Source organism: Pseudorasbora parva, chromosome 5 (genome assembly GCF_024679245.1).
Source record: "Pseudorasbora parva isolate DD20220531a chromosome 5, ASM2467924v1, whole genome shotgun sequence".
Lineage (NCBI taxonomy): Eukaryota > Metazoa > Chordata > Actinopteri > Cypriniformes > Gobionidae > Pseudorasbora > Pseudorasbora parva.
The window spans coordinates 34,158,453-34,186,289 of NC_090176.1; the positions used below are offsets into that span (position 1 = coordinate 34,158,453).

Sequence of the window (27,837 nt, forward strand, 5' to 3'; positions counted from 1 at the left end):
GTGAATCTGGGTTTATGTGCTTTTTGGAAGGGAGATTGTGTATAGGTCCATCCTGTTGACATTTAGCCTACCAAAATTCTAAGTTTTTGTTAGAAAACTAGCAAGTAAGTTGGCATTTGTGCATCAATACCTGGTTATGTTTATCTCAAATGTATGTATGTGTGTAGGGGGAGGGTGCTGGTGTGGAAGGCATTGAAAGGCTGCAGAGAGGCGTCTTAAAGAACCTCTTCGCCATTAAGGCTGGAGGATGCAGCCAGCCCCCCCGAGACATGAGGAGTGGGTTATTGTACTGATGATAATACACTTCACCACCTCCACCCACAGACCTCCAACCCTCCTCCCATCTACCTCCGCAAACATACTTAACAGACTCAATGCGTTGTATAACCTGCACCGCTATACATAGTACAACTGCTATTATTTCCACATGATGTGCGGCGAACAGCAGAATGACAGGCTATGAATGAAAGGCCTGTAGCTGATCTCCTTATATAGCATTGATGGCAGTTGTGTAACTGCAAGTGGCATTCAAGTGCACGTTTCAGTTGCTATTATTTACTGAAAATCACCAGTCCTGATACGAAAACATGTTTATTTTCTGAAGAGAATGTGCGTGCAGTTAACATATGCTAGGCTAACGACTATGAATGCTAAGGTGTTGCCAGGGGATTGCTATGCAGTGTTTTTTTAGCTCGCTGCTATTTGGTTTTTGGGAAGTTCTTTACTGGGTTCAGAACAAACACTTAGTATAAGCAATCATATTATGGCTAATTTTCATATTAATTTAGTTACATAATTGATGGTGACTGGTCAAATTATTTTGGTTAATGCATATGGTTGTTATTATTATTATTATTATTATTATTATTATTATTATTATTATTATTATTATTATTATTATTATTATCATTATAAATATGCTACCACTCAAAAGTTTTGGGTCAGTAAGATACATTTTTTTTTTTTTTAAATACTTTTATTCAGCAGGGATGCATTCAATTGTTCAAAAGTGACAGTAAATGTATGCTAAAAAAGATTACTATTTAAAGGGGGGGGGTGAAACACTCAGTTTCAGTCAATCTCATGTCAATCTTGAGTACCTATAGAGTAGTATTGCATTCTTCATATCTCCGAAAAGTCTTTAGTTTTATTATATTTATAAAAGAAATATAGGCTGTACCGAGTCTTTCCGGAAAAAAACGAGCGCCTGGAGGCGTATCGAGTGGGCGGAGCTAAAGAATGATGATCGCGAACAAAGCGGTGACGTCCTCAAGCGTGGAGAAACCCATGGCTATCTCAGCTAATAGATATATGATCCAGAATCATTCGGAGGCTGAAATAAATTGAACAGGGGAAACAGCAACAGCAGGACGTCCGTCTCTGTGGTATGTACTGTATTTAGTGGCCTGTCAACATTTGCGCTTGTTTACTCGCAGTTTATGAGGACATGATTCGGTTTATGGACTATTGTATGCGACTAAACCTTAGCAGTAGCAAGCAAAACGGTTTTGCACGTCAGACTAGTGTAACGTTATACATAGAACAGCAATGGAGTCCGTTAGCGCATTTGAATGACGAAGCACGCGATCGTGTCGTTTACTGATGTTTACTCACGCGACGGTATCCAACAGCATAGACATTTGAAGCAGTTTTACTCACCGGCTGCTTCCAAAGCAGGACCGAACCTTTATCGCTGGGACCGCTCCGTCAAAAACACACTACTTTGGTATGATTTGGTGAAGTCCTGTGACAGCAGTGGCGTGGAAATCCACTTTGAGACGCGACTGAAGCGATGTTGTGAAGCTTCCCGTCATTTCTGTGTTCAAATGCAGCGCTGCCTTCCCGGAATGTTGTGCTGAAGTGTTGAAGTTGCTTGATGTCACTCATAGGAATAAAGTGGAGCGTGGCGCGCGACATAAGTGTTCACGGATGACTGGATCTGCAGCTGAGCGAGTGTTTATGGGCGTGCATTTCCTCTCTCGGTCTAGTCACGCGCACGCACACCCTACCGGGAGAAGAGCCCGTACGGCCCATACGAGGACCTTCCGCTCTTATTAACGTCAAGCCGACCCATACTCGGAAAAAACTCTCCGAAACCGGAAGGAGTATTTTTAAAACAGAAATACTCTATCAAACGTCCAACATTAGTTTTTGAAACTTTGTCTATGTTTAGGATGGGAATCCAAGTCTTTAACAGTGTAAAAAGCTCAGTATGAATGAAACAGCATTTCACCCCCCCTTTAAAAAATGCTGTTTTTTAAAAACTTTATATTCATTAAATTATCCAGAATAATGTACGATTTCCCAATGTCACAATTTCCAGAAAATAGTAAGCAGCAAAACTTTTTTCAACATTGATATGAGATATTCTTGAGCAGCAAATCAGCATATTAGAATAATTCCTGAAGGATCATGTGATGTATATGATGGGAATCCGCGTAGGAATAAATCTTATTTTTTACATATATTCAAATAGAAAACAATTATTTTATATTGAAATATGTCAATATTACTGTATTTTTGATCGAATAAATGCAACCATGGTGACTTCCGACCCCAAACTTTTGAACGGAAGTGTATAATTTATAATGTACATTTTATAAGCACATGCATTAAACATTTGAGTCTCAGTGAGTAAGTCACACATTACTGCTGTAAGTATAAAGGTGAATATTTGCCCTAAGCATCTGACAGTGCACAGCTCGAGTGTGAAACAGTATTGTTGTTTGCTCATCTGTGTGTGATGTTTTCTTTGGATTGAACTTCTACCTTTCCCGCTAACAGAGGTACCCTGCAGTCCACAGCTGGTACGAACACATATGGCCCTTAAAAGTTGGCTTTGGACAGCTTTAAATGAATTCACTTGAATGCTGGGGACAGCTGTGTGCGCCTTCTTAGCAGGCGTAGGATTTGAGAGGAGGGGCATTTTTCTCAACTGTCAATCACACGGATGGATGTAGATGGATGACAAACGGGATGTGCATTTTGTATTCATTTATTTATTTTTAATTCATGCATTTAAGTAATAGCCATATAATGAAGTGGCTTTCCCAAATAGGACTATGCTACGGAGCTTGTAATTGTAATGGTCAAAAAGTCAAAAGAGGTTTTCAGTGACATTGCTAACGGCCAAGACTGTCAATGTATTGGTCACATGTCATTGGCAAGACTGATTACAATGGGCTGGGTTCATTAAAAGTGGATTAATGACATATGAATCAATGTGACATTACCACTACATGACTACTCGTTAGTCATAATGACTTGTCGCAAGAAAAACACAGAGGTTGGATTTTACACTTCTGTGCAGCATGCTGGAACCAAGGCAGTACTCAAGGGTGGCCAGACGTCCTCATTTTCTGTGGACAGACCTTGTTTTTGATAGCCTGTCCTGGTTGTAGCTGTCCTCAGAAATGTCCCTATTTATTTATTTGTGTGTGTATTTTACTGAGACTGTCAGTATCAGTACCTGTTCATTATACAGTGTGTAATTTCTTTATTGAATTTTTATATAATAGGGAATTATAAACTAGAACAGAACAAAATCTTTACCTTCATAGCACATATTCATTGAGGCTGCTAATTGTTTGTCAAACTGCTATGCATTACATTTCAATTCAGTATAGTAACTCCCTGTAATGCATTATTTTGGATGTGCGCTGACATCATTGTCCACAAGCATTAGTTTGAAGGGTGCAAAGATGCCACATCAGAACAGTCTTTAAGGTGCCCTAGAATGAAAAATTGAATTAACCTTGCCATAGTTAAATAACAAGAGTTCAGTACATGGGCATTGCATACAGTGAGTCTCAAACACCATTGCCTCCTCCTTCATATGTAAACCTTGTGCATGAAAAACACCACGGAAAAACAAGCGATTCTCAACATAACGCCACCTGTGACGCAATTGCTGGGATCATTAATATGTACGCCCCCCCACATTTGCATGTCAGCCCATGTTCATTGTCAGGTGGAACTATGCAGGGCACAGCCGTCGGAAGTTCAGGTAAACAAGCGTCACGCGAGGATAGCGAAAATGGCTAGTCATGTACACAAATTTTAACCTCCAGGCTGTGCAGGAGACGAGGACTTTTCATACCCTTCCCACAGATAAAAAAAATATCAAAATTTATTTACAATCGGATACCGCAACAATTGAATTCAAAGTTGTTCGTTTGCTTGGCCCATTTCACCACGGACAGATTTTCTAACCTGGGACAATATCAAGCTTCGCTCAGCATCTAAAGCTGAAGAAAAGGCAGATTCCAACCATATTCCTGCAAGCAGTAAGTAGTGATTTTATCCACTTCTTGACTGTCGAACCCATTTCTGATTAAATTGAATGTTTCTTAGTAAGATAACATTAACGATAATATCCCCTGTGTAAAATAACAATTGGAAACTCCAACTAGCACTCATAACAGTTTGTCAAATGACAAAGGTTAATATTATTTCCAGGCCAGTGTTGTTTAACCGTGTTGTTTCCAGTCTAAGTTTCATCATCAACACATAACTCAGAAGCTAACTATGTTTTAACTGAACTAACTGAAGTAACTGAAGTATGATTATTTTGCAGTGGGTGAGTAGTAAACAAGACACTGACTATTTTGAGTGGCTTCTACATTACTTTGTTTGGCTAAATAAATAAGTACTTTTGAATCAGTACTCTACTGTCATACTGTAACGTTACTGTAAACAACATATTTACGCGCTACCCAGATCAGTTTGTGATTCAAAGTTAAGAAGCTATCATTGTAAAATCATCGTCATGACGGATGGTATGTGTTAGCTGTGCAGTCAACAGCCAATCAGAGCAGAACTCTGCATAAATATTCACGACTCTTCCAAATAAGGCAAAAACAGAGCATTTCATCCTAGGGACAATTTCTAGGGTTGTAAATGGACCTGTAAAACCGTATCTAGACAATTTTTGACCTTAAATAAGCCACATACCCTCTATTTAGATATCAGAGAACAATTTAAAATATTGTTTCAAATCATTATAGTGCACCTTTACAGGTATTATACGTGTGCGTTGATAGTGTGTTATCACCAATTTTAGTATTATTTATTATTTATATGTCAGTATTTATTAATATTTTGAATTAGCCATTTTGAATACATTTTAATCTTTTACGTTTTTAAATGTTTCCTTTTTGCTTTAATTTTTATTTCAGTTTGAGTCAAAAAGCCATGGTTTGCAGTGGTTTTAGAACACCGCTCCGCGTTATGCCTAACAATGCCCCATTGTAAATTGATCTAAAAATCACTGTTTCACATCATAATATTTTGTTTGATTTTGAGTTTCTAAAAAAGATTTTAAACAGTATTTTTTTTGTTGCTACTATAATAACAATACTACTGCTAAACTAGAAATGTCCCTGGGTTTTATTTCAGAAATCTGGTCACTTTACAGAATGCCAACTGCAGATTTTTGACGTGACACACTCTGAGAAGGAGAGAAAGAGAGAGAGAGAGAGCTGTGAGGCATTGCTGGTCAGAGGCAGTTCATTAGCTTTCTTTTCTGAATTGGAGATGAGGTTGGATTTCCAGTTCCTGTGCAAACTGAGGGCTTGGAGGGAGAAAATATGGAGTATGAGCAGCATATCAGCGCACACACATGCCTTATTGATCCAGAAGCACAGATCATCAGCATTTAAGTCCACCTCTCTCCAGCTAAATCCCTCTGCGGTGACCACTCCGCCCATTCCATACCTCTCGGAGCAATTGAGGTTTTTGTGTCAGGTCTATTTTAAAGCACGGACCACTGAGACCACTGCACTTTAACTAAAGGGGGAAGGGAAGAGGTGTGTTAGCAGTAGCTGGGGTCGCCCCTCTCTTGTGCAGCCGACCATTTCAGATTATAAGTAGTGAGAAGGTAACAGCAGATTTCTTTGTATTTAAAGTCAAGGGCTGGGCGATATAAGAAAACATGGATGATATTCCCATTACTTAAAATGTTTTAAATATTGTATGTATTATTTAAAATAATCATATGCATGTTTTCCACATCCACATTTCTACACATTTTATTTTATTAATATCAAATTATTGGATTATTTTATTTTATTTTAAAACTGAATAATTGTATATCGGCAGCAAAATCATTGCACTACTCTACTGTTACAACAGTTTGACGCTGCAGTGAGATGGATATATAGTAGTGACAACAGTATACATTATGTGTGCCAATTTGGCTGGGGAACCAAAGCTCAGGAAGCCAGACAGGTTCACGAGAAGCTGCGAAACCACGTGAATGAAAAAAAACAACAATGCCTTTGCTTTAGCTGTAAAGACGCCCCTTCTCTGAGTTGAAAGCCCATCACTCTGCATCCTGATACTTCAAACTAAATAGCTAAGCTGTGACTAAATGTGTCATGGGTGCATTTAGCGAAACTAAGCCCTTTAATTCCGTTTTCAAAAACTTTGACAGATTTTTCAGCTGAAAATGCTGATCAGGACCACATGAAAACATAAGTAGTACTTTTTTTACATTTCTTCCTGCTGCACGGATTCCACTAAATAATCATTTTTAGATGTTTTTTTTTTTTTGTGGTTTTAAAAAAACATGAGTGAAGAGTGGACTCTGACCTCTCTTTTCTCCTTTACTCCCTTTTAAACAACTCGTGACCTCTCACCCCAATAGCACTGACCAGTCAGAAAAATAAACCTGGCTGTTGCATTATCTCGTCATATTGTGTTATTGGAAGGAATATGATAATAATAGTTTTGTGTTTGAAATCATACTGGGAGTTTTTGAATACCAGATTTCTTCTTTTCTAAATTTCAAAGGAACTGAATGGCTTAAGCGTGATTGTTTTTCTTGCTCCATCATTAATGTACAGAACCAACGTTTGACTGTGTGCAGCTTTTTATATGGCCGTATCTCATGGACTAAGTTGTCTTATCCTCATTGAATCACTGACACAGGATCTCCCTGTGCAGAAATAGCCAGAGCCCAAGGGCATTTTGCTGGACTACGGGTGCTTCCGCCAGCCTGTGTTTTGGAAAGTTGGCCTAGTGTTTACAAGAGCCTAAGCGTTCTATTAAAGGTCTCTCACTTCCTATCAGGTGTGTGAGGCCTAGTGTTGGGGGTAGTAGGATAAAATTGATGTACAGTATGGAGTCTTTTTACAGCTGCCATCTTGGACGGGTCCCAGCATTTGACTCTGCTGATGGTGTTTCGGGCTTGCTTTTCCCTCTTCTGAGTGAACTGGATTATGCTTTGCGCATCTTGATTTCATTGTCATGGCTCTAAAACGGGCATTCGAGAGTAGTGCATTCCCTTGTGACCTCATTTTTTGTTCAGAGGAGTTTCTCTGGTCATGTCTTTCAGCACTCCTTCTGTTCGTCTCTGAGTCAGAGTACATTTGTCACACTCAGAAAAATAAAGAGAGCTACAAGACAGCAAATCTGCTTGGTTGGGGGCCCGAGTGAATGACAGGCATTGTTGTGTGGCTGTTTTTAGCCAGAAGAAAATGGCAAAGTGGGCTCCCTGAGGTGAAGCGCTACCGTCTGGATGCGCAGGAAGGAGAACACACACACTCACATTACTTATCCACAAACTCAGCTGGTACTGAAGGAGCACATCACTCCACTGCTAGAAAAAAAAGGTCCCAATAGCGGCCAAAGTCTTAGGGCAGACGTGTCTGCCAAGGAAAATGCGCCTTATGAAATGGAAAGTCTGAAGTCATTCACAGTATGCCAGAAAAGATTAACCAAAGAAATATAGTCCACTCCGAAGTATGAGGAGCGTTTGGGTTAGAATCCATGATATCTACCAAGAAGAGATGTGGATGTGGGCGTATTTGTGACCATGACTTAAACTGACTTAAAAACTTAGGGTGTATTCACACTTGTAGTTCGATTCGCTTGGTTCAATCATTCCAGACCAAAGAAAAAAAATCTGTCCTGGTCCGCTTAGCATTCACATTTGGATTTTAATACCAAACCTTAATATACCGAACTTAAGGGCATATGGATATTTTCCCAACCTGATTGGCTTTTATTGTATATATAACAACAGAGCATCCAAAACGATACTGTGTGCTGTGCTAAATGCGCTCATTCTTAGTGCATAGCATTCATATGATGGTATTTTGACCAACTTGTGAAAGGCTTATAAAATGTGTAAGAGTCAAAACAGTGGCCGGAATCCCGCCGTCACACACACAAACAAAGATCTGCTGTGAGGAGATATGGTTCTGCCCGTTCTGAACTGTGATGGCCAACATCATGACTATAACGGAAAAAAACTGGTGTGCTTGAGCATTCTGTCCTTTTTAGGGGCGCACCTTGTTATGTCCCATTTTTTGGTTGCTTTACCTGTCTTTGGTCCATGTATCGTTCATATTTCATATTTCATCTTTCCAGCTGTCTTTTTCAACTTGTTTGGTGCGCACCAGGGGCAGTGGTTACGCTTATTCAAATGAACCAAAATAACAGCGCAATCTCACCAGGGTTTGTTTTAACCGAACAAAAACGCACCAAGTGTTAACACACCCTTAGTTTTACTGCTAAATACCATCCCATCTCCCCCCGGCCCCTCAAGGTTGAGTTACTATGTCCAGCATGACAGTAAATGGAAAGGCGGTATTTAGCCTGCATGTTCTCTGCTGGTAATGACAGACTGCTGACTCGTCATATTTGCCGTTTACAGGGGCTCCAAAGTGGGAAGTGAGCTTGAGCTGAGCTCTGTCTTGCAGACATTGACTGGCAGTAGCGAGAGGAAGCCTGGTTCTCATTGCATCATGTGAACTCTTTGAATTTTTGACTTTAGCGATTACAGGATTTTTATGAGGAAGATCAGCAGGAACATTTCCTAAAATGCATAAATGCAGATGTAAAGAAAAGTAAAACATTTTTAGTTTTGTCTGGAACGATCTCTTTACAGACAGTCAGTATTTTTATAATCTTTTGGTAGCACTAGTGGTTCTGAAATTGCACACGTTACCTTTAATATTTACAGAGTGTTCGTTTTTTGCAAATCAAAAGGCAAGGTAATCTATTTACAAGAGCTCTGCGGGGAGCAGCTCTCAATAGCTCTTCTTCTCAGTATGGAGTCTAATGTTACGTAAAATGCTGTTCTTTTGCTCTGGTTGAGCCTGAGAGGCTCTCTTGGCATGTTTGAGTTCAGTGTTCTTGTCTGGCTTTTGGCTGGGCTCCAGTGCATAAATCTCTACCTCCCTCCTCATCCACCGCCTCCTCCTCTCATCCCCATCCGCATTTCCCCCTTCGGCCCGTGGCAGCAGGACCAGCCTCTGTGCCACAGATGCCTGCAGTTGCTCTGGGCTCTCGATATGGGAACAAAGCATTGGCAGGACCAAGGGAACCCGTCTGTTAGTGTGCTACTCCTCCAGTGCAGATATGAATTCAGATATGAAACGCCTCCAGTAGCATGATCATACTGCTCCTCTTTCTTTTTTGCTCATGTTCCAATTTTTTCCAAAGTCTTGTTATTTATTCTGAAATTTTAGAATTGTTAGTGTTTTGGAGCATTTTATACTAGCATGTATTGCTACCATATCCGTTAATAGCTGGTATTGGATATTTTCTCATGGATGTTTAATACATATCAGCCTACTGTGTGTTGTTATTGTTAACTAAAACAAAATAGTATTTTTTATCGTTTTTGGTAATTGAAATAAAGCTGAAATAAAATAAAAATATTAGATAAAGAAAAAAACTAAATTAGAAATGTTGCCTTGGCAACTTACTGAAATAAGTTTTAGATGAAGTGCTAAAATTACTGGAATGAACTGAAATAAGTAAATACAACTATTGCTATATAGAAGACTATCAGCATGAAAGACTATCAGCATGAAAGAAAGAAAGTTTATTGAAGAATTGTTGGGCCAGTGGTTTATCATATGCATGTGTTTATATTTAGTAGTCTTGTATATTTAAACTTTCAAGTAATTTTAAACTATTCAATCACAAGAACATCAATGTGAAAACGAACACAATTCTGTATGTAGAAGAGGCTGTGAACAAAGAGATTGACTACGGGTGTCTCTCTTTCATGTCATCTTCTGCTTAAAATACACACAAAATCATGTTAAGATACTCGTCTTCTCTTCTGTGTTTTCAAACCTCAAATAAAGATTCAAACGGTCATGAATCAGCTTATTGAATTGCTGAAATCACGTGAAATTGGCAATAGAAATCATGATTCAATCCGCTGATTCATGACCGTTTGACTCGTTATTTGAGGTTTGAAAACAAACGCGGAAGAGAAGACAATGCTGAATAAAGTCGTAGTTTTTGTTATTTTTGGACCAAAATGTATTTTCAATGCTTCAAGAGATTCTAATTAACTGACTGATGTCACATTTGGACTACTTTGATTATGTTTTTATTCCCTTTTTGGACATGAACAGTATAGTGTGCATACACTTAGATACGCTGTCGGACTAAATCTAAAATATCTTAAACTGTGTTACAAAGATGAATGGAGGTCTTACGGGTGTGGAATGACATTAGAGTGAGTCATTAATGACATCAATTTCATTTTTGGGTGAACTAACCCTTTAATGTTAATCAAACAACAAAAGACAGCGAAAATCACTCCCTGCTTTTGACAGAATATTTTTTTGTTGTCAAGAGATTAACTTAAAGTTAATCTTTAAAACCCCTACTAATTTAATATAATCCTTAGCAAATCTTGAGAGGAATACCCATTTTTTCATACTTTATATTATAATGTAATGAGTAATTTGAAACTATTAGTTTCAGTTGTGTTTTATCATTTTATTTTTTTTAGTCAAAATATTATAATTTGAATATCTGCCATAACACCAAAATGATTATCAAATTTTCACTATCGGCAAAAATTAAAATGTCAATGCTTCCCTATCTTATACCCCTCGACAGATTTAGATTACTCTAGAAAAACCACCAAACCACTTAAATGTAGGTTTCTCATATGCACTGTAACGCCCCTCACATCAATGCCACACCAGTCTTGGCGAGGCAGAAAGTTACACAATGAGGTATGCAACCGGCTCCAAGGGGGCAAGTTGAATGCTGTTTAAATCATTGTGTAGTAAGGTCAGCGTGGGGTCCAGGAAGGTCAGGCTTTTCCACCCAGGCCTGTCACCTCATATTGATCCGCTCGTCATTCGTCTGGGTCTGCTTGCCCATTCCCCCCCACGTGGCAGTGCTTCATCGGCACCCACATCCATCGGGGAGCTACGGCTGGGCATGGGAGTGCCAGCCAATCCCCTCCCCTGGCTCCCCCATCCTCAGCCGGAATCAAATCCCAGGCGGCCCCCTCCCTGTTGCCCCGTTTCCAGTTGAATTGCCCTCATTCTTCTCAGGGAGCCTCTCGGGGGACGGCTCCAGCCGTGCATGGCAATGAGATGCCTGAGCACTCAGCTACTGCACCTTCCATGCTCATAACGCTCACACCTGGGATCACCATTTCATTTCAGCGTCCCGGTGAAATGGAAAGGTGATCTTAATCTCTCACTCGCTCGCTCGATTGCTCTCTTTCCATTTGTCCAGGTCTTTAAAGGGATAGTTCACACAAAATGTTTAATTCGGTTACATTTTATCACATTAACTAACAAAGAGCAATTTATTCATCTTTGTTAACATCGCTTAAAAAATTCACCTGATTATTTTCTGTTCATGTCCACTAAATAGTATTGCCAAATGCAACTTTTGATTTTAAATAATGTATTAGTTATTGTTGAAACAAACTTTTTACAAAATTAACAAATTTAACCTTATTGTAAAGTGATTCTAAAAATTCTCTCATCATTTACTTGATGAGGGTAATTTCTCATTTATATTCATCATTTACATAATTTACATAATGATGAAAATTCTCTTATCATTTACAACATCCTCATGTTGTTCCAAACCTGAATGTCTTTGTTCTGTGGAACTCAGTAGATATAAAATAAAATAAAAAACATTTTTCCCCATACAGTAACAGTCAACATTCTTCAAACTGTCTTCTTTTGTGTTGTGCAGAAGAATGAAATGCATATGGGCCTGCTGCTCTGTGTGTTTGATCAAACTGAATGCAGGTCAAGGCAAACACACACACACACACACACACACACACACACACACACACACACACACACACACACACACACACACACACACACACACAAAAACAAACCCAAGGTCAGTTTTGGTATTAAATCTTAACTTTACATTTACAAGATGATTACTTATCCATACACAGTATAAGTCTATACGAGTCTTAATGTGAAAATTCCTTTGTTAGAGCCTGCTAGGGCACTGACAGTATACTGGATTAGATAAATCGCACGATCTGACGAAGAGCATTTATGTTGTTTGGAGAAGGCGGAGGAAGATGGATCTAGAATTAGTCATCGTTACTCTTGCCTCTTGTATCACATTGCTGCTGTTAAATACAGTTGGCGATACACCCTCCTCCATCACAGCCTCTTGATTAAGTGTTAATCAATTGAAGCTAAGATAGACAAATTGTGCCTAAATGTTAACCTCATGGTGCTGTACTCAATTATGCTAATAATCTGTTCATTTGATGGTTAATGAAACAACTGAGACCTTGCTCTAGGTATTGATTTCCCATTTGGAACTCTCTTAAGGGACAAGGTTAGTTAGGCAAGAGGTTGGCTCATTTATCTCATCTAATGATCAATGTCTCAGAGTGATATGCTTACACAATACACAAGAGTGTGATGACAGCTCCTTGGACACACGCGCAAAAAAATAAGTGGCTGTTGAACAGCGAGTGCCCTGGTCAACTGTGAAACCTCGCATGTCAATCTAGAAGGACAATAACCCTCTGAGCTCCAACTTGAGTTGCCATGGCAACATTATCTCAGCCCACCACTACCTGGAGCCATTGGACATCCTGATCACAATATCAATCCAATGCACACAGATTAACTTGGAAGCACGTTCAGTAAATGACAAGAGGGTAGGGTTACAATTCACACAGATTATATTTTCGCTTTTTAACCCCATATGACTAAAAGTCCTTTATATATATATTTTTTTTTTTTTTGCTTTTAACCTCATATGACTAAGACCTGTTTTATTTTTTTAAAAGCTGCAAAGCTTGTTAAATGCCTGTGCAACTGCTAATAGCTAACATGCATGCTACTGCTGATAAACAAAATAAAATTAATTTAAAAAGGTTTTTAATTATTTGTTAATTTTGCTATGAAGACAAGATAATACATTTTAATTAAAGAATAACACTGCAATATATTAACAACGCGTGAAAATGTTTTTTAGGAGAAATGCAGAAAGAATTTGTGCAAGTGTTCTAACCATATTGTGTTAAAAATGACCCTGCTTGAGTTGAAAGATCTTTATACCAATACAATGTGATTGAATTGCACCCTATTGTATATTATAAATCACATGCAAGAATTTTGAAATGTTTTATAGGAAGTCTCTTATAATCACCAAGGCTACATTTATTTGAACAGAATGGCAGTAAAAGTAGTAATATTGTGAATTATATTATTACAATTTAAAATAACTTTTTTTAATACTAATTATGTATATTTTTTAAGCAGTAATTTATTCCTTTGATATCAAAGCTAATATTTAGTGGCCATAACTCAGTCACGACATCACATAAGCCCCTTTCACATTGCACGTCGGACCCGCAATATTCCCGGAACATTGCCGGGTCACCTTCTGTGTGAAAGCAACCACGTCCCGGAATTGATTACCGAATTGAACCCGGGTCGGGGACCTAGTAACATTGCGGGATTCGACCCAGGACAAGCGCTGTGTGAACAAAAGCCGAAACTAATGCCGCAACGTGTACGTAGTTATCGTGCGACTTCTAGAGCTTGTTTTTTCAATAATACAACCCTGCAGTGCCAGAAGAGCTAGTCGGTGTTTTAAACGCAGAGAGTGTTCGTATACAAAAGAAACTAAAATGAAACAAGCAGAAATGTGCGCAAACTGGACACAAGTCGAGACCACGGAGCTCCTTACTATCCGCGCTGAAGCTGAGATTGCTCGCCATTATACGTCACATCAGGATATCACGTGTCAACTCGTTCCGGGACCGTTACGGGTTGTGTGTGGAAGAGCACATATTACGGTATTTCGCTGGCAGTGTGAATGGACCAAATCTAGCGGCCCGGGAACAAATGCCGGGTCGCATTATCTGTGTATTTGCTGGAATCGCAGTGTGAAAGGGGCTCTATTCTATAGGGTTCTGCAGAGCATTTTTGAAGCCCAAAGTGGGCGGAGCCGGCCATCGCCATCTTGGCAGCACATCAGTCCCGGATAACTAAAAAAGGCAAAGAGGCGGCCCATGGGTGGAGCTGATGTGCCTGGTTGCTGAAACCACGCCCACTTAGCTGCGCAAGATCAAGTTAGCTCAGGCTAAAGAGCTAATGCTATATGGTAGACATTTATAAATGAATACATAAAATGACTAGATTAGAAAATGATTGAAAAAATGATTGAAATGAAAATGATTAGAATTTCACTTACCGGAAAAAAATAAAGCCAATACTTCTTGGATGGTCTGTTAGTACAATTAATGGCACAGCAAGCATATTATTTGATAATTGTATGAAATCCTGAAAAAAGCACAAACACTGCAGATATGACAAATTCAGCATCTGGATTTACCTGAGGTGATGTGACGGCTAACTACTACGGACAAACAGCTAGTAATACTAGTGACAGCAGCGGCAATGCATCTGTCACTCAAGTGGCCACACCCTTAATTATGCAGAGCTTTAAGGCTTTATATCATTTAAACCAATGAGTTATTAAAAAATTCACCTCCCCACAGTTGTCATGAAGGGCAAAATTACCTGTATAGACCAAATTCACTTTTTATACCAGGATGTAAACATATTTTTTTCTGCTGTAAAGTTGGGCATTTTAACATGGGGGGTCTATGGAATTGACACCCTTTTGGAGCTAGTGGCCAGTTGATGAATTGCATCTGAGTCGCTTACATGTTGGATTCAAGAGAGACACCGGAAGGTTGCTACTCGGTTGATAGTGATAAAAAACACACCCCTACCCAAAAGGATTACACTCATATATTGGTCTCTGGTGTCTAAAATACTCAAGGGTATGGTGTCATCAATAAGTGAAAGCAATTTGTGTTGTTATAATAGTATGTTTTCAAGAACAGCTCCCTACAACAATGGGTCAAGTAACTAATATATTACAAATGAGACAGTATTAAGGGGTTATAGTGATCACTGAAAAGGACCACTTATCTCACTTTCGGACACTCTTTGAGAGATAATGCTTGAAAGGGGCTTTGGTGGAGCTTTAGACGTTCCAGGCTTATGAGAATAATAATAATGCAAATTAACAAACAAGCGAAAAAGACAAGTGTATTCAAGCGAAAGACAGAATAGCCAATGTCACTCGTGTATCGAGAAGAAATAAAGCAACGTTGGTGACCGTTTTCAGGTCTTCTCGGGTCTCTCCAGCGATGGAGAGCTTCTCTGATATTAAAGATTTTTGTCAAAACTCAATAGCTGTGTGAAAATGGACACTGGCTTAATAAGCATAACAATATAGATTCATCCAGTGGACTGTATAGTGTTGTCTCATCTTCACCAGAATGGGTTCAGCCCAAGTGCTGAGTCGAGATCTGGGCCTCACTTCCTGCTGCCCATGCCAGGAGTGAAGTGTAATAGAGATGTTTAAAGCGTATCTGCTTTGCTTGCATTCCATCATGTGCTGCTGCTAAAATAATAAGTGCACGGGTTACTTCAGGACATCTCCCTCAGAGCCACAATCGCATTGTTGTGATTGGCTCTTTCTTGAGGTTCCCCTTTGCTAAGAGTCGTTACAACTCTGAAAGCCACACTGACCGTGTTTACGATACTAGTGGCAGATGCTCCTAAGAGCCACACACATCTAAGTAAGTCATTTCGACAGGAAGAGATTTATGTTCACTCCTTTCTATCCTCAAGACAAGTCACCTATCTGTTTGTTTGTGTGCGAGCTCGTCCCTTCCAAAAGGCGAAACCCAAACAAACATGAGGACACCATGAATATTGCATTTCCCAAGATGCCCATGTGTCTATTACTGTGCCTTTATGGTGTTAAACATGGTAAATTGAGTAGACGGGGGAGAGAAACTGTCTCGACGGGAGTTCTGGAGCGTCTCATCTCACCATCATGCAGTGCTCTCAGAGCTATATTAACTCGTAATCAGATTCCACCAGTTCATTAAGGATGTCTCCTCGTGCATCCCTTGGATGTTGAGGGAGGTGGCCACTTTTTTTATTTGTGTGAGAGTGGTAGAGCAATGCCCACTATAAAGCGCAGAGCGGTAACAAGCCTGTAGTCTTTGTTCCGAGACTCAGACGCCTGAGGGGAGTTTGCACAAAGACGTGGATTCTGTTAGAAAGTCTTGTCGTTTGTGTGGATGTACAAGAAGAGAAATGTCAGGAGACTCTGATAGCAGAGACAGCCTTGATTGTGTGAGTGTGTAGATATATGTATGCGCGTGTGTTGTACGAGTGAGTGCACATGTTTGCTTGCTCACTCTACCCTGTACTATTCACATGCAGCAGGTCGCCTAGGTGATGCCGAATGTTCCTTCCAATCTACAGGCCCCTTTTACGCCCAGCATTAATGCATTTGCAGATCGCTGAAATTCAAAAGGTGGTCATATTATTAAAGATTTTGTTTTTCTCTCTTTCTCCTTTATAAATAAATAAAACTAACTCAAGCGAAATGTAATGATGTTACTTTGCAAATTAGTTGTTCAAGCAATGGTCTCACATTTTTTTAAAAGGACAACAGATACTGTGGTTTTGTGATTTGCACAGGAGCATCTGATTATTTATGAATTAGACTAATTTAGTCTTTTCAAAGAAAGTCATATTAAGCTTAAGCTAAGCTAAGCTACAGTCAAACCAAAATGTATTCAGACACCTTCCTCTTTTTCTCACATTATCAGTTTATTCGCTATAGTTTTAAAAATGGTAATAAAATATAACAAGAACTCAGAGTTAAACTGTGTCCGAACAAATTAATCTGGATAATGTTGTCAGATAACTTTGATAGAAAGTTAAGTATCCTATCGCGTGCAGAGGGAGTTTAAAGACAACCGTTTATCCGTGAGTTTCCAGACCAAACATCTTGATGTGGGTCTGGCTTGTCAGGCTAGTAAAAGATTGCATTAGCAATTAAAGAAAAAACACTTCAAAACATGGTCAGGAGAAAGTGTCGAAATAATTTTGGTCCCAAATATTCCCTTACGAAACAAAAATATATTGCAATATACTAGAATTTATATTGCAATACATTAGAAAATATATTTCAATGTATCAGAAACTTCCTCATATATTTGAAAATATATAGCAATATATGGATGGACAACCTATTGCTATATATTGATTCATATATTAAAATACATTGATATACAAACAAAACTGAATTATTTAATGTATGTTTATTGAAACAAAGTATTTTTTGTGAGTTAAGCAAGCTCCTGCATATGTTTACAGAGGTTGATTAACAATAGCCCAAATCAGATGGTGCATGACATTCAATATATTTTCTATATTTAGAAAATATGATGGTGCATGACATTCAATATATTTTCTATATTTAGAAAATATTTCTATTAGGGCCGGGACTTTAACGCGTTAATTAAGATTAATTAATTACGTGACTTTAACGCGTTAATTAATTACGCAAAAAAAAATTTTTTTTTACCACACTTATTTTTGCACCGCGGAACGTTTTTCAATGAATGAGTTTCGACGGACCAATTATACTGAAACACCAACTAGCGCTCCGGAGTCACGACAACAACGAACCATGTGAACATGAACGAAGCTATGGAACGAAGAAGCTGATGAGACTGCTTTGCTCGGCCCCGTGGATGGGAAATTTTGTTTTAAAAAACGAAAGAATGGAAGCGTCGTCAAGAGCATGGTTGTGTGCAAGCTATACAACAAGGAATTCGCGTATCACCGCAGCACATTGAGCCTCAAATATCACAAAAATGCTTTTGCTAAACTAGCAAACATGCACTGGTCTGCTGGACTGAAATAAATAAACAATATTTTGTTGATTAAGCTTATGTATTCAGTCATTATTCAATGGTATACTAAAAATACATGTGAAAAATTACTTCTCATTGTTCTCAGGTCAAATATTTATATGCAATTAAAATGCGATTACAAAGCCTCTAATTAATTAGATTATTTTTTTTAATCGAGTCGCGGCCCTAATTTCTATATTATATTTTAATCTGTTATATTTTAAAATATATGACAGACAGTGTACATTAGATTACTTCATATTTACCACATACAATATGATAATTATATACTATGTAATATAAATCAATATATTTAAGACATATGTTCCCATATAAATCTGATTATATTATCCAGTACATTGAGGTATATTATCTCATATAATTTTACATATATATTTACATATATATACAATGACTCTTCCAATATATAATTTCATATATTGTAGGATATATTTCAATATACATAGCAATATATTGAATAGTATAATGATATGTATTTAGTCAATATATGAAAACGGCAATAATTGCAGTATTGTCCCATATATTGCAATATATGACTTGGATATATAATATATTATTATATAATATATCATATGATATATTACCATGTAAATTTCACAATATATGGAGACACATGAAATATATTGTCAACTAATATATTGAGAAATATATTGTCAACTAATATATTGAGAAATATATTTTTGTTGCGTAAGGGTTCACCAATTTTACTGGTAGTCCACTGTATAAAGAATATTTGGTTATTAAAGGTCACAGTTTACATTATTTTGCCATCTTTACTTACATAGATGAACTATAGTGCCCTGCACCTACTAGTAAAAAAATCTATCAGGTGTCTGAATTTTTTTGGGTTTGACTGTGTAAACACATACTAAGCTAAGATATTAAGTTGAAGGCTAAAAAAAACACAAAGAAAAAAGATAACCGTAACATTTAATTTGACCATTTATATTTTTGATTCAATAATACAATATGACTCGATATCTAACTACATAAACAAAAATGTGTGTTTTAACATGTGATTTGATGTCTATTTTTGGCTAGGCTACAAATAGATAAAACATAGGCCTATTGGCTCAGTTAGTGGAGTGGCTTTGGGATCTAAGGGGGATAGGATTCTGCGGGGAGATTTTGGATCTCTATAATGTTTAACAAAAAGCCAATCAAGGGTAAATCTGGGTTTTCCTCTTAAAGTTACGTAATTATTGGTGTTTTTTCACAAAAAAAATCTTTATTTTTCCTTGGTTCTCTCAGCTTTGACAGGATTCAAGAGTATGGATTTCTTACAATGCTACATTCTCACTCTTCACAGCCCTTTAGATGTAAAATACCTGCCAAAATACCAGCCAGATGTGTTTGTTTGCCCTCAGACATAAACATGAACTGCTTACTAACTGCATACCGCCATGACATCATTGCCTGTTGCATTGTAGCCTGCGCTATTGTTTGGAGCATAGGTCTGACTCAATCACTGAAAAGGTGAGGAGTCACACGCAGATTTCTCATGCCTTTCTCTTTTTCTCTCGCTCTCTGCTCACAGACGCCATCAATAACAGGATGTTAATGCTAGACGGAATGCCTGCAATCCGAGTCAAAGCAGAACCTCTGGAATCTGAGAGAGGGGTAAGAGAACAGTTGGTTTTAATTCAATTTTTCTCAGAACCTCTTATCCACACTCTTGTACCACCCTCCACTTGTTTCACCCCTCACACGCCCACCCTCTTGCCGTGATGCCCCCTAATAACTCCCAAGCATGTTTGTGTATGTGTGGAACAGCCCTGATGTGGAGAGCCACAGCTGCAACAGGAATGCTCCCAAGGCTTGCAGACAGGTCCATTGCAGCCAGGGCAGCCATTTTGGCAGGGCTCAAGCACAGATGCAGATACACTGCTGTAGAGAGTCGTTCCCCCTTTTTTTGTCATTATTTTTTCATATATTGCTTAAGTGCACATGTACTGTAAATGATCATCCAGGTTCATATACAGGCACTTCTATTAGAATACTGTTCATTTATAAACTATAAACCAAAGTTTTCAGACAGGGGACTGCAAGGGGGTTTGTGGAGCATTTCAGTAAGAAATAAATATTTTTTGACATAATGTATATTTTAGGGCTTTCAAAGTTAATGTGTTAACATATTCATCAAATGTGTTTAACATTGTTTTTAATTAAATGGTTTCACATTCATTTTTAATTATTTAACACATTTACTGACTTTGTCATTATTACTTTTTAATTTTCAGTTCTGTTTGGAATGTATTATTATTATATTTTTTAATTCTATTAGCAGCCATAGTTTCTAACTAAAATAAATAAAAACAATTCTATAGTTATATATTTATACATATACTGTATATAAGTTTGGGGTCGGTAAGGTTTAATACTTTTACTTAGCTAGGATGATTCAGACAATTTTTTATTTAAACAGTCAATTCATTAAAGAATCCTGAAAAAAAAAAACGTTTTATTTTCAGCATTGATAAGAAATTAACACCACATCACCATTTTATAATAATTTCTGAAGGATCATGTGACATGAGGACTATATTCCAGTCATGTAGACTGGAATACATTTTGTTTTAAAATATATTAAAATAGAAAGCAGTTGTTTGAAATGGTAATAATATTTCACAAGATTACCGTAAGTGTTTTTACTATATTTTTGATCAAATAAATGTAGTCTTGGTGAGTCTAATAGACTTCTTTAAAAAAAAAAGTTTTTTAATCTTAACATACAAACAGGAAAAATAGAAATAGAAAAAATCTGATATTTATTTGTTTTAAAATAGCTGCATTTATGTTTTAGGAAAGGAAAATCTCACAAGGGGATTATCATATTCTTTGATTATTGAAAGTTTTAAAATCCCTGAACTATATACCTGTCACTTTAACATTAAGCTTTGGACTCAGCTATGCATAACTTAGTGTATAAACTTGATTCTGTGCCTTATATAAGTACATTCACATATTGATCAAAAAAATAGAATAATTAAGTCATTGACAGTGATGCGCTGTTTCACATGAATTGCTCCATTAATGAAAGCACAAAAGCAGATAATGGATAGATCCACCACTTTCTTGGAGAGAGAACTTTTGAAAAGTTTTTCAAAAAAATTGAAAATTTTTAGAGCCAACAACGTACCCTCGTTATGTTTACAAGACAGTATAGCAACACCTTGCTTCCTTCCTGCGAATGGCTGGTAGACGTAATTATCCATACGCGTCAAAATGCTGCCAAGCGCCAGGAAGTGTGCAACCTACACAGTGACTCTTTGAAGTGCATCTCATTGCTCAAACGTGGTCGTCGTTCCGGTGGCCACTTGCCAAGACCTTGCTGAGAACGGCTTGCCCCAGTTAATGCCCTCACCTGCTAGACCGAGATCTCATGTAGGATCCCCAAATAAAGTGAAAGTCATAATTAAAGAGTCAAGGTGGAAAGTACGTAGGAGCGAGCGGTTGAGGTTTGAAAACATTTCTACAGAAACTGACGTTCAAACAAGAACAGGAATCTGCATGCAGAACAACTTTTTATCACCTCAAAGACTTTGATTTACATTTGTTTCCCATATGAAAGGAGGTCATGTGTGCTTCAGTAGATTCAGTATAGTTTAGGCTACACTTTTAGTCTGCTGCGGTTTACAGCTTCATCTGGTTTTCTTTCCTATTCACATTTCATCTCGAAACGCTGTTGTGGATCAGCCAGTGATACCATCTGAATAATCATGAGCACCTCGTGAGTGCAGTTCCTGATTATTTGCTGTTTTTATCTTCAGGTGCTGCCTTTGAGCAGAATACATACTCTGAAACACAATACTCTTCAAGGCCAAACTGACTATAGTGTAAAGATTGGAGATAAGGTCTATTTGAGAAGGAGGTTTGTCTCAGAGGGGCCGCGAAGGCCTGAGGCTACAGAGGCCGTAGGCACAGCTCTGCACAATGTCCTATATACACACACAAACAGAAAAAACATATGCGATATAAAGCCTCTTAAGCATACCCTGAAGGGTACATCACAGAATTCAATAGAACTATTAGAGTTCACTACAAACAAACACTGTTCTGAAAAAAATGGAGGTTGCATTGCTGCTCAAGGAACTGACTAGAAACGTTTTGTCCCTTTTGTTAGGAACACAAAAGATTACAGAGACAGGTTTTTTTTTTTTCAATTAGATAGCGAGTCTGTTAAGCATGATGCTGATTGGTCATTAGAGGCACCTCCCTTCCCTTTCATACAGCTCTCATTAGCAGGTTGATGATTGCATGCTATGCTAATAGAAATTCACTCACTGGGTTTGATTACTACCCTCTCTGTGCAGCTGTGCAGCATTATTAAAGACTAACATACTCAAATTTACAAAAAATTCTGACCGTGTTCAGCATTTATTACAGCAGAAAATGTATGATGTAAAAAGAACATGCGTTTTCTATAAATGTGTTATTTGATTTGCAATCAGGTGCGATGGATGTGAAATGACAGGATCTGTTTAATCTAAGTAAGCAGGTTTTAATTTGATACATTTACTCAAAACTTTCACCTAAATGTTTAAAAAGGAGGATGGGGAGGAGGAATGTAACACTATTTTCCACTTTTACTTCCACTAGACCTATGAAGATTATACTGAATATGTTGTTATCCAATATATTCATGTGTTTATACATAAAATAATGGTTGCTGTTTTAGAATTATTATTTCTGTATTAATATGCTTAAAATGCAGTGGAGTTGGGGGAAGCGGTTGATGAGGGTTGGTGTAAAAATAAATTAGTTAAAAAAACACTTTTTCAAATGCAACATGTAAATCAGTTTGGCCTGCAAGTAAAAACTGACTTGGAATTATTTGCAGACCCTATAACCCAATAATAGCTTCACCAGTCAATTGAATAGAGCTGTGAAAAAGGGTCATTGTGCTTTTTCTTTACCCCAAAAACTTCTGAAAGGGACTAAATCACTATTAAACCATTGTTGTCAGCACTGTCACACTTTGCAGAAAGGGGTTTCTTTGTTCTGAAAATACAGCTCTTTTCCCTGGCCAGTCAGTTCAGTATTGTAACCCTGACCTTGAGGTCATGTGTCCTGACCTGTGACAATGCACTCTGAACCCTGAATGACTCCACCTGGGTTTTAACGGGTCTTGTCAGCATATTTAATTGCCTGACATTTGTTTGTTTTTGGATTCAAATGCAGTTTTATTGTACCACATACTGCTGATTCATGGGTTGGTAACGCTCCGAGTGACTCCACGTGTCCAGAGTAAAAATAGTATTGGGGGTGGGGTTGTAATTTGCTACAGGCCCACTCAGTCTGCATAAAGAAAAGTGAGTCTATAAACAAAGTCAAGCCGTGATTCTGCAGCAAACCGTTTATCACATCTGCAGTTGCAATTCAAGAAGTTTTCCCCTCGGTTTAATGAGCTGCTCTGTCATGATTAGCTGCCTGCTCATGAGCGATCATTTCACTGCACACGCTTACTGCAGAGAGGAGCGCTCTGTCTGTTAGCACTTTATTTACGTGGTGTTTTTGAGCAGACAAATGTGTGGAGTTGACAGATCCTTCACAATGATGTTCCGTTAGTTGAGAAAACAAAAAAAAGGGAAGCTATGCTTTTCCACATTCTAGGCAAAAAAAACTAAACACAAACAAACTGATAACAATTAGGAAAAAACTTTGTTGTGCGTCCATATGTTGTTTAGTTTTCTGTTGTAACCAGTGTTTCCTGCATGTGGAAATGAACACAGACATGATGTGAGGCATGATGTTTGATTCACAGACAAATTACTTATTTGAACAAAAACAAGACACTAAAGCTTCGTCAGAAAGAGTAGGTACTACATTTGAATTTGAACTTAATTTGCAATCGTTAAAAAAGTATGTTATATGTAGTATGAATACACGTAGTATAAATGTAATCCGGAGTAACTACATCCGCAATGTTGTCATTATCATGTGACCTATCAGCGTCAGTTGTGTCCCTTCACGCCCATTTATGAATCCCATCCCGTGGCCCCATGGGATAGAAAAGTGTCCATTGAATGTGTACTTTAGAATCTCGTCGGAAGTAGTAGGTCAACCAGGGACTTTTACTATTTTCCCCTACAAATATTATGTATTCAGACATGCTAACCTTTTTCCATACTGTTTTTTGCATACTATATAGTAGAGGATTATTTGATTTTGGACACAGCATAAAAGTTGGTCAAGAAGATTCTGATCGTTCAGTCATTGAATTGTTCAGAGCCGTTATGAAGTGTTTGACTACATCACTGAACCATAAATAATTTTTCTGTCTGATTTTAAATGTGCTTGAAAATGTAATAAATTATATTATGAAAAGCTTTCCAACATTTTTTTGATCCACTGTATATTTGAACTCTTTCCCTGTTATTGACGTAATTTACCATCATTTGATACAACGCTTCCCTGCTATACACATAATTTACCGTCATTTGACACAACGCTTCCCTGCCATTGACAGAACTTTCCAATGATTTTCCATGTTTTCGCTGAAAGAGTACAGAATCTCGGGATCCAAAAACAAACGAAGAAGAAGCAGAGACAAGCGACAAAAGCATTGCTTACGCACATGTAAGCTAACGTGATCATCAAATTACATAAATATATAAAAACTGCCTAACGGTACCGAATGAAACATTAACTTAGGATGAGATATACGACTGTGCAAGCTTTGGGGGTGTAAATACTCAAACTATGTTTGGATCATCGTTCTGGATCCAATCCGGACAAAGTCTTCAACAAAAAAAGCTATTTTCTAAGCTTTTTGTTCAAAATGTTGATTTTCTTAGTGTTGTTAAAAAAGAGTGCATGAAGTTAAAAAACAACAAACCATGTAACAAGATATCCTTGGAGCCATGAAAATTTTGTAAAAATGAAAAGGAAAAAAAATGCTGCCGCTGGCTGGCAACTTATAAAAAAAGAAAAGAAATGAACATTAAGATATTTGAATCTCTAAATTCCTGTCATGGTGCGCAATAAAAAATACATTTCTGTCAGAAATTTCATTGAAGAGATTAACATGGCTTTTATATGACTTCCTTACAGTCGCCCAAAGTGCACGGCTATCCTGATATGGAGGCGGTGCCACTCCTTCTCAGCAAAGTGAAAGCAGAACCTCCAGAAGACCTGCTCTCATCCGAGCAGTTCCAGACTCAGACGGAGCCTGTGGACCTGTCCATCAATAAAACACGGACGTCATCTCCTTCATCCAACACCTCACCCATTACCTCAGCCTTCTCTCCATCCTCCTCCTCATCATCGTCGTCCTCACCTTCCGTCATTGCCTCCGTCTCCTCGGGAATGCCCTCCGTTTTGACACCTGGGCCTTTGGTGGGCTCTTCTCATGGAGTTAGAGGCCAGCAATTTTTGCACATCATCCACCCCGCCCCTCCTTCGAGCCCCAGCAAACTGCCCAGCCAGGTGCATCGCATCCCTGTGGTGGTGCAGTCGCTGCCCCTCATGTACACCACAGCCGTACGTTCTCCTTCCACCCTCAACTCCACCATCATGTTACCTCTCCTGGACGAGGCCAAGTTCCACGGCAAAGGTGAGAACCACATTTTGGATTGTTCAATCATTTCTGTTAATTAATTTTTCATACAGTTATACAGTAAGTTCAATCCTTGATTTACAAAAAAGGTTGAAAAGTTGGAGGTTTGCAATGTAACAGTTGGAGAATTACTTAATTGATCACCACTGCAGCCCTGGGTGAAGCACTTAACATCAGCCTACCCCAAGGATGGATGCTTTAATCTAATGAAATCGTGATCACAGGGGAAAAGAAATTAGCTGGAATGGGGAAAAATAAAAGCTGATTAAAAGCATCTGTTTCATTCGGATTTGTTTTTAAAAGACTAGCTTCAGACAGCAACATCTCTCCATCCTTTCTTCACAAAAAAAGCACTATACTCATAATGACACGCAGATATGGGGTTGATTGTCCTCAGCTGCCTATGCACTTCCTGCTGTTAGGGAGTATGTGCTGTGTGTCAGGTCTTGCAGACTGTCTGCTTCTGAAGTGGAGGGAATGTAAAGTAAAAGCCTAATTCCAAATAAAGTAAGCAGGGTGGGAAATTAATTCCTACCATCAGTCAAGGTAATTTTGATTTATGTAACAGCCAATATGGTATTCAACCTGCAAGCCATCTCAGGTTGCCATTTGACAAAGAAAAATACTGTTGCTTTTTAAAGAAAAGCATGTTTGTTGAAGTAATATTTAAAAAGCTGGCAAGGTGCATGTTGTCACTACAGTATTCAGATATTCCTAGCACTTTTTAGCTTTTTTTTCCAAACACACCCAAGCAAGTGAGGTTTTGTCTCTCTTGCTTCATTTTGTCTCGAATTGCAGTATACAGCATAAATACAGAGTTAACTAATAGTCTTTCACAAAATGAAATCCAAGGAACAATTGAAACACAAAGAGAAATCATTTCTTTTTTCACTGTTTTTTTGTTTTTTTGAACATGAAAGGTCTGAATTTCAAGACGACTTATGTGTAAACACAATTGGTATTACAGCTACAGTATAGAAATTTTCTTTTTGCATTTGTTAGTTCACATATGGGTGTTTCTTCAACTTTAGACACTTTTATGTCCCAGTTTTTTTTTTATACGTCTAGCCCACAGTTGTGGTGTAATTTCTACCACAAACAACAATTTTGCCCATAATAATGTTTTATATATACGTTTGTGTACTTGCTTACTAAGGATTTTGGGAAGAAACATGAGACATGTAATGTGTCCAGGAATACATGTTTGACATTGTAAGTAGATGCATTTTCTAATAAGAGTGTGAACAGTGTGTTATTGTCTAAAATTCAACAGGGCTGAAATTGCCCATAATTAAATAAACATATATATATATAGTTTATATTGAAGAAAAAAAAAGCTATTAAAAAGATAAAACATTCACATTGTCTGGTGGGCAAGAAATTACATTTCCCACCCTACAGCTATTGTAAGGCCCAAAGTTATGGAGTATCTTAAGACAGGGGTTTTCAAACTTAATGATGACAAGGACCCCCACGCATGATGAACCTTTTATGAGGGACCCCCTTTCTAAAATCCATTTTATGACCAAAAAAAAAAAAAAAATTTAACCGTTAGATAAATAGTATGTGACATTATAAATACAAAATATTGTTGCCAAACGTACTTTGGCTATACATAATGTTGGCTATATAAACCTGAAGAACATTTTCAATTAAAAATGATTTGTATAAGCAACTTTCACAATAATGTATGTAAGTATCTTACATAGCGCGTTAAGAATATCTGCAGATGAAAGCAAACATACAATTCTGGAAAGTATGTATATGGCATTAAGGAGAGAAACTTTTAGAAATTAAACAGAATGTTTGGTAGACTTTATCCGTTTTTGCTTTGTCTTTTTATTCTCTGGAAGTATCTGGGGACCCCTTACAACCTTCTGGAGGACCCCTGGGGGTCCCCGGACCCCAGTTTGAAAACCCCTTTCTTAAGACACTAATCACCCTAGGATAAATGTGGTTTCTTCAAACGTAGGATCTGCGGTGTCATCTCAAGTCAAAGGTCACACAGAAAGGTCTCAGCCGTTCGCCACATACCCTAATCAGAAGCACACATCTTGCGTGGTACGTTCCCAAACTCTCGAGACCTCACCGGACTGTTGTTTAGGGTTGGTTTCCTGTAGGGCGAGTTTTAATACTCTGGCAGTAAGCCATGATGCTCTGGGTGTTGCTGTCAAATGGCATTCGGCCTGAGCAGAGGGCACAAGGGAGCTGTTTGTTGCTCAACCTCTTGTTTATCTGGGAAGGGTGT

The 27,837-nt window shown here is 38.0% G+C and overlaps 1 protein-coding gene across 6 annotated transcripts in view; it reads left to right on the plus strand.

Moving 5' to 3' along the window:
• The window catches only part of klf12b (Kruppel like factor 12b), a 74,128-nt gene that overhangs the window by 27,338 nt on the left and 18,953 nt on the right, over positions 1-27,837 (plus strand). For 5 of the 6 annotated variants that reach the window (XM_067443972.1, XM_067443977.1, XM_067443975.1 and 2 more), the window contains 2 exons: positions 19,569-19,651; positions 25,085-25,586. In XM_067443972.1, the coding sequence (XP_067300073.1) occupies positions 19,569-19,651; positions 25,085-25,586 (585 nt within the window). Of the gene's footprint in view, positions 1-16,509; positions 16,621-19,568; positions 19,652-25,084; positions 25,587-27,837 lie in introns of those variants that run through there. The other variant, XM_067443976.1, reaches the window with a different exon arrangement.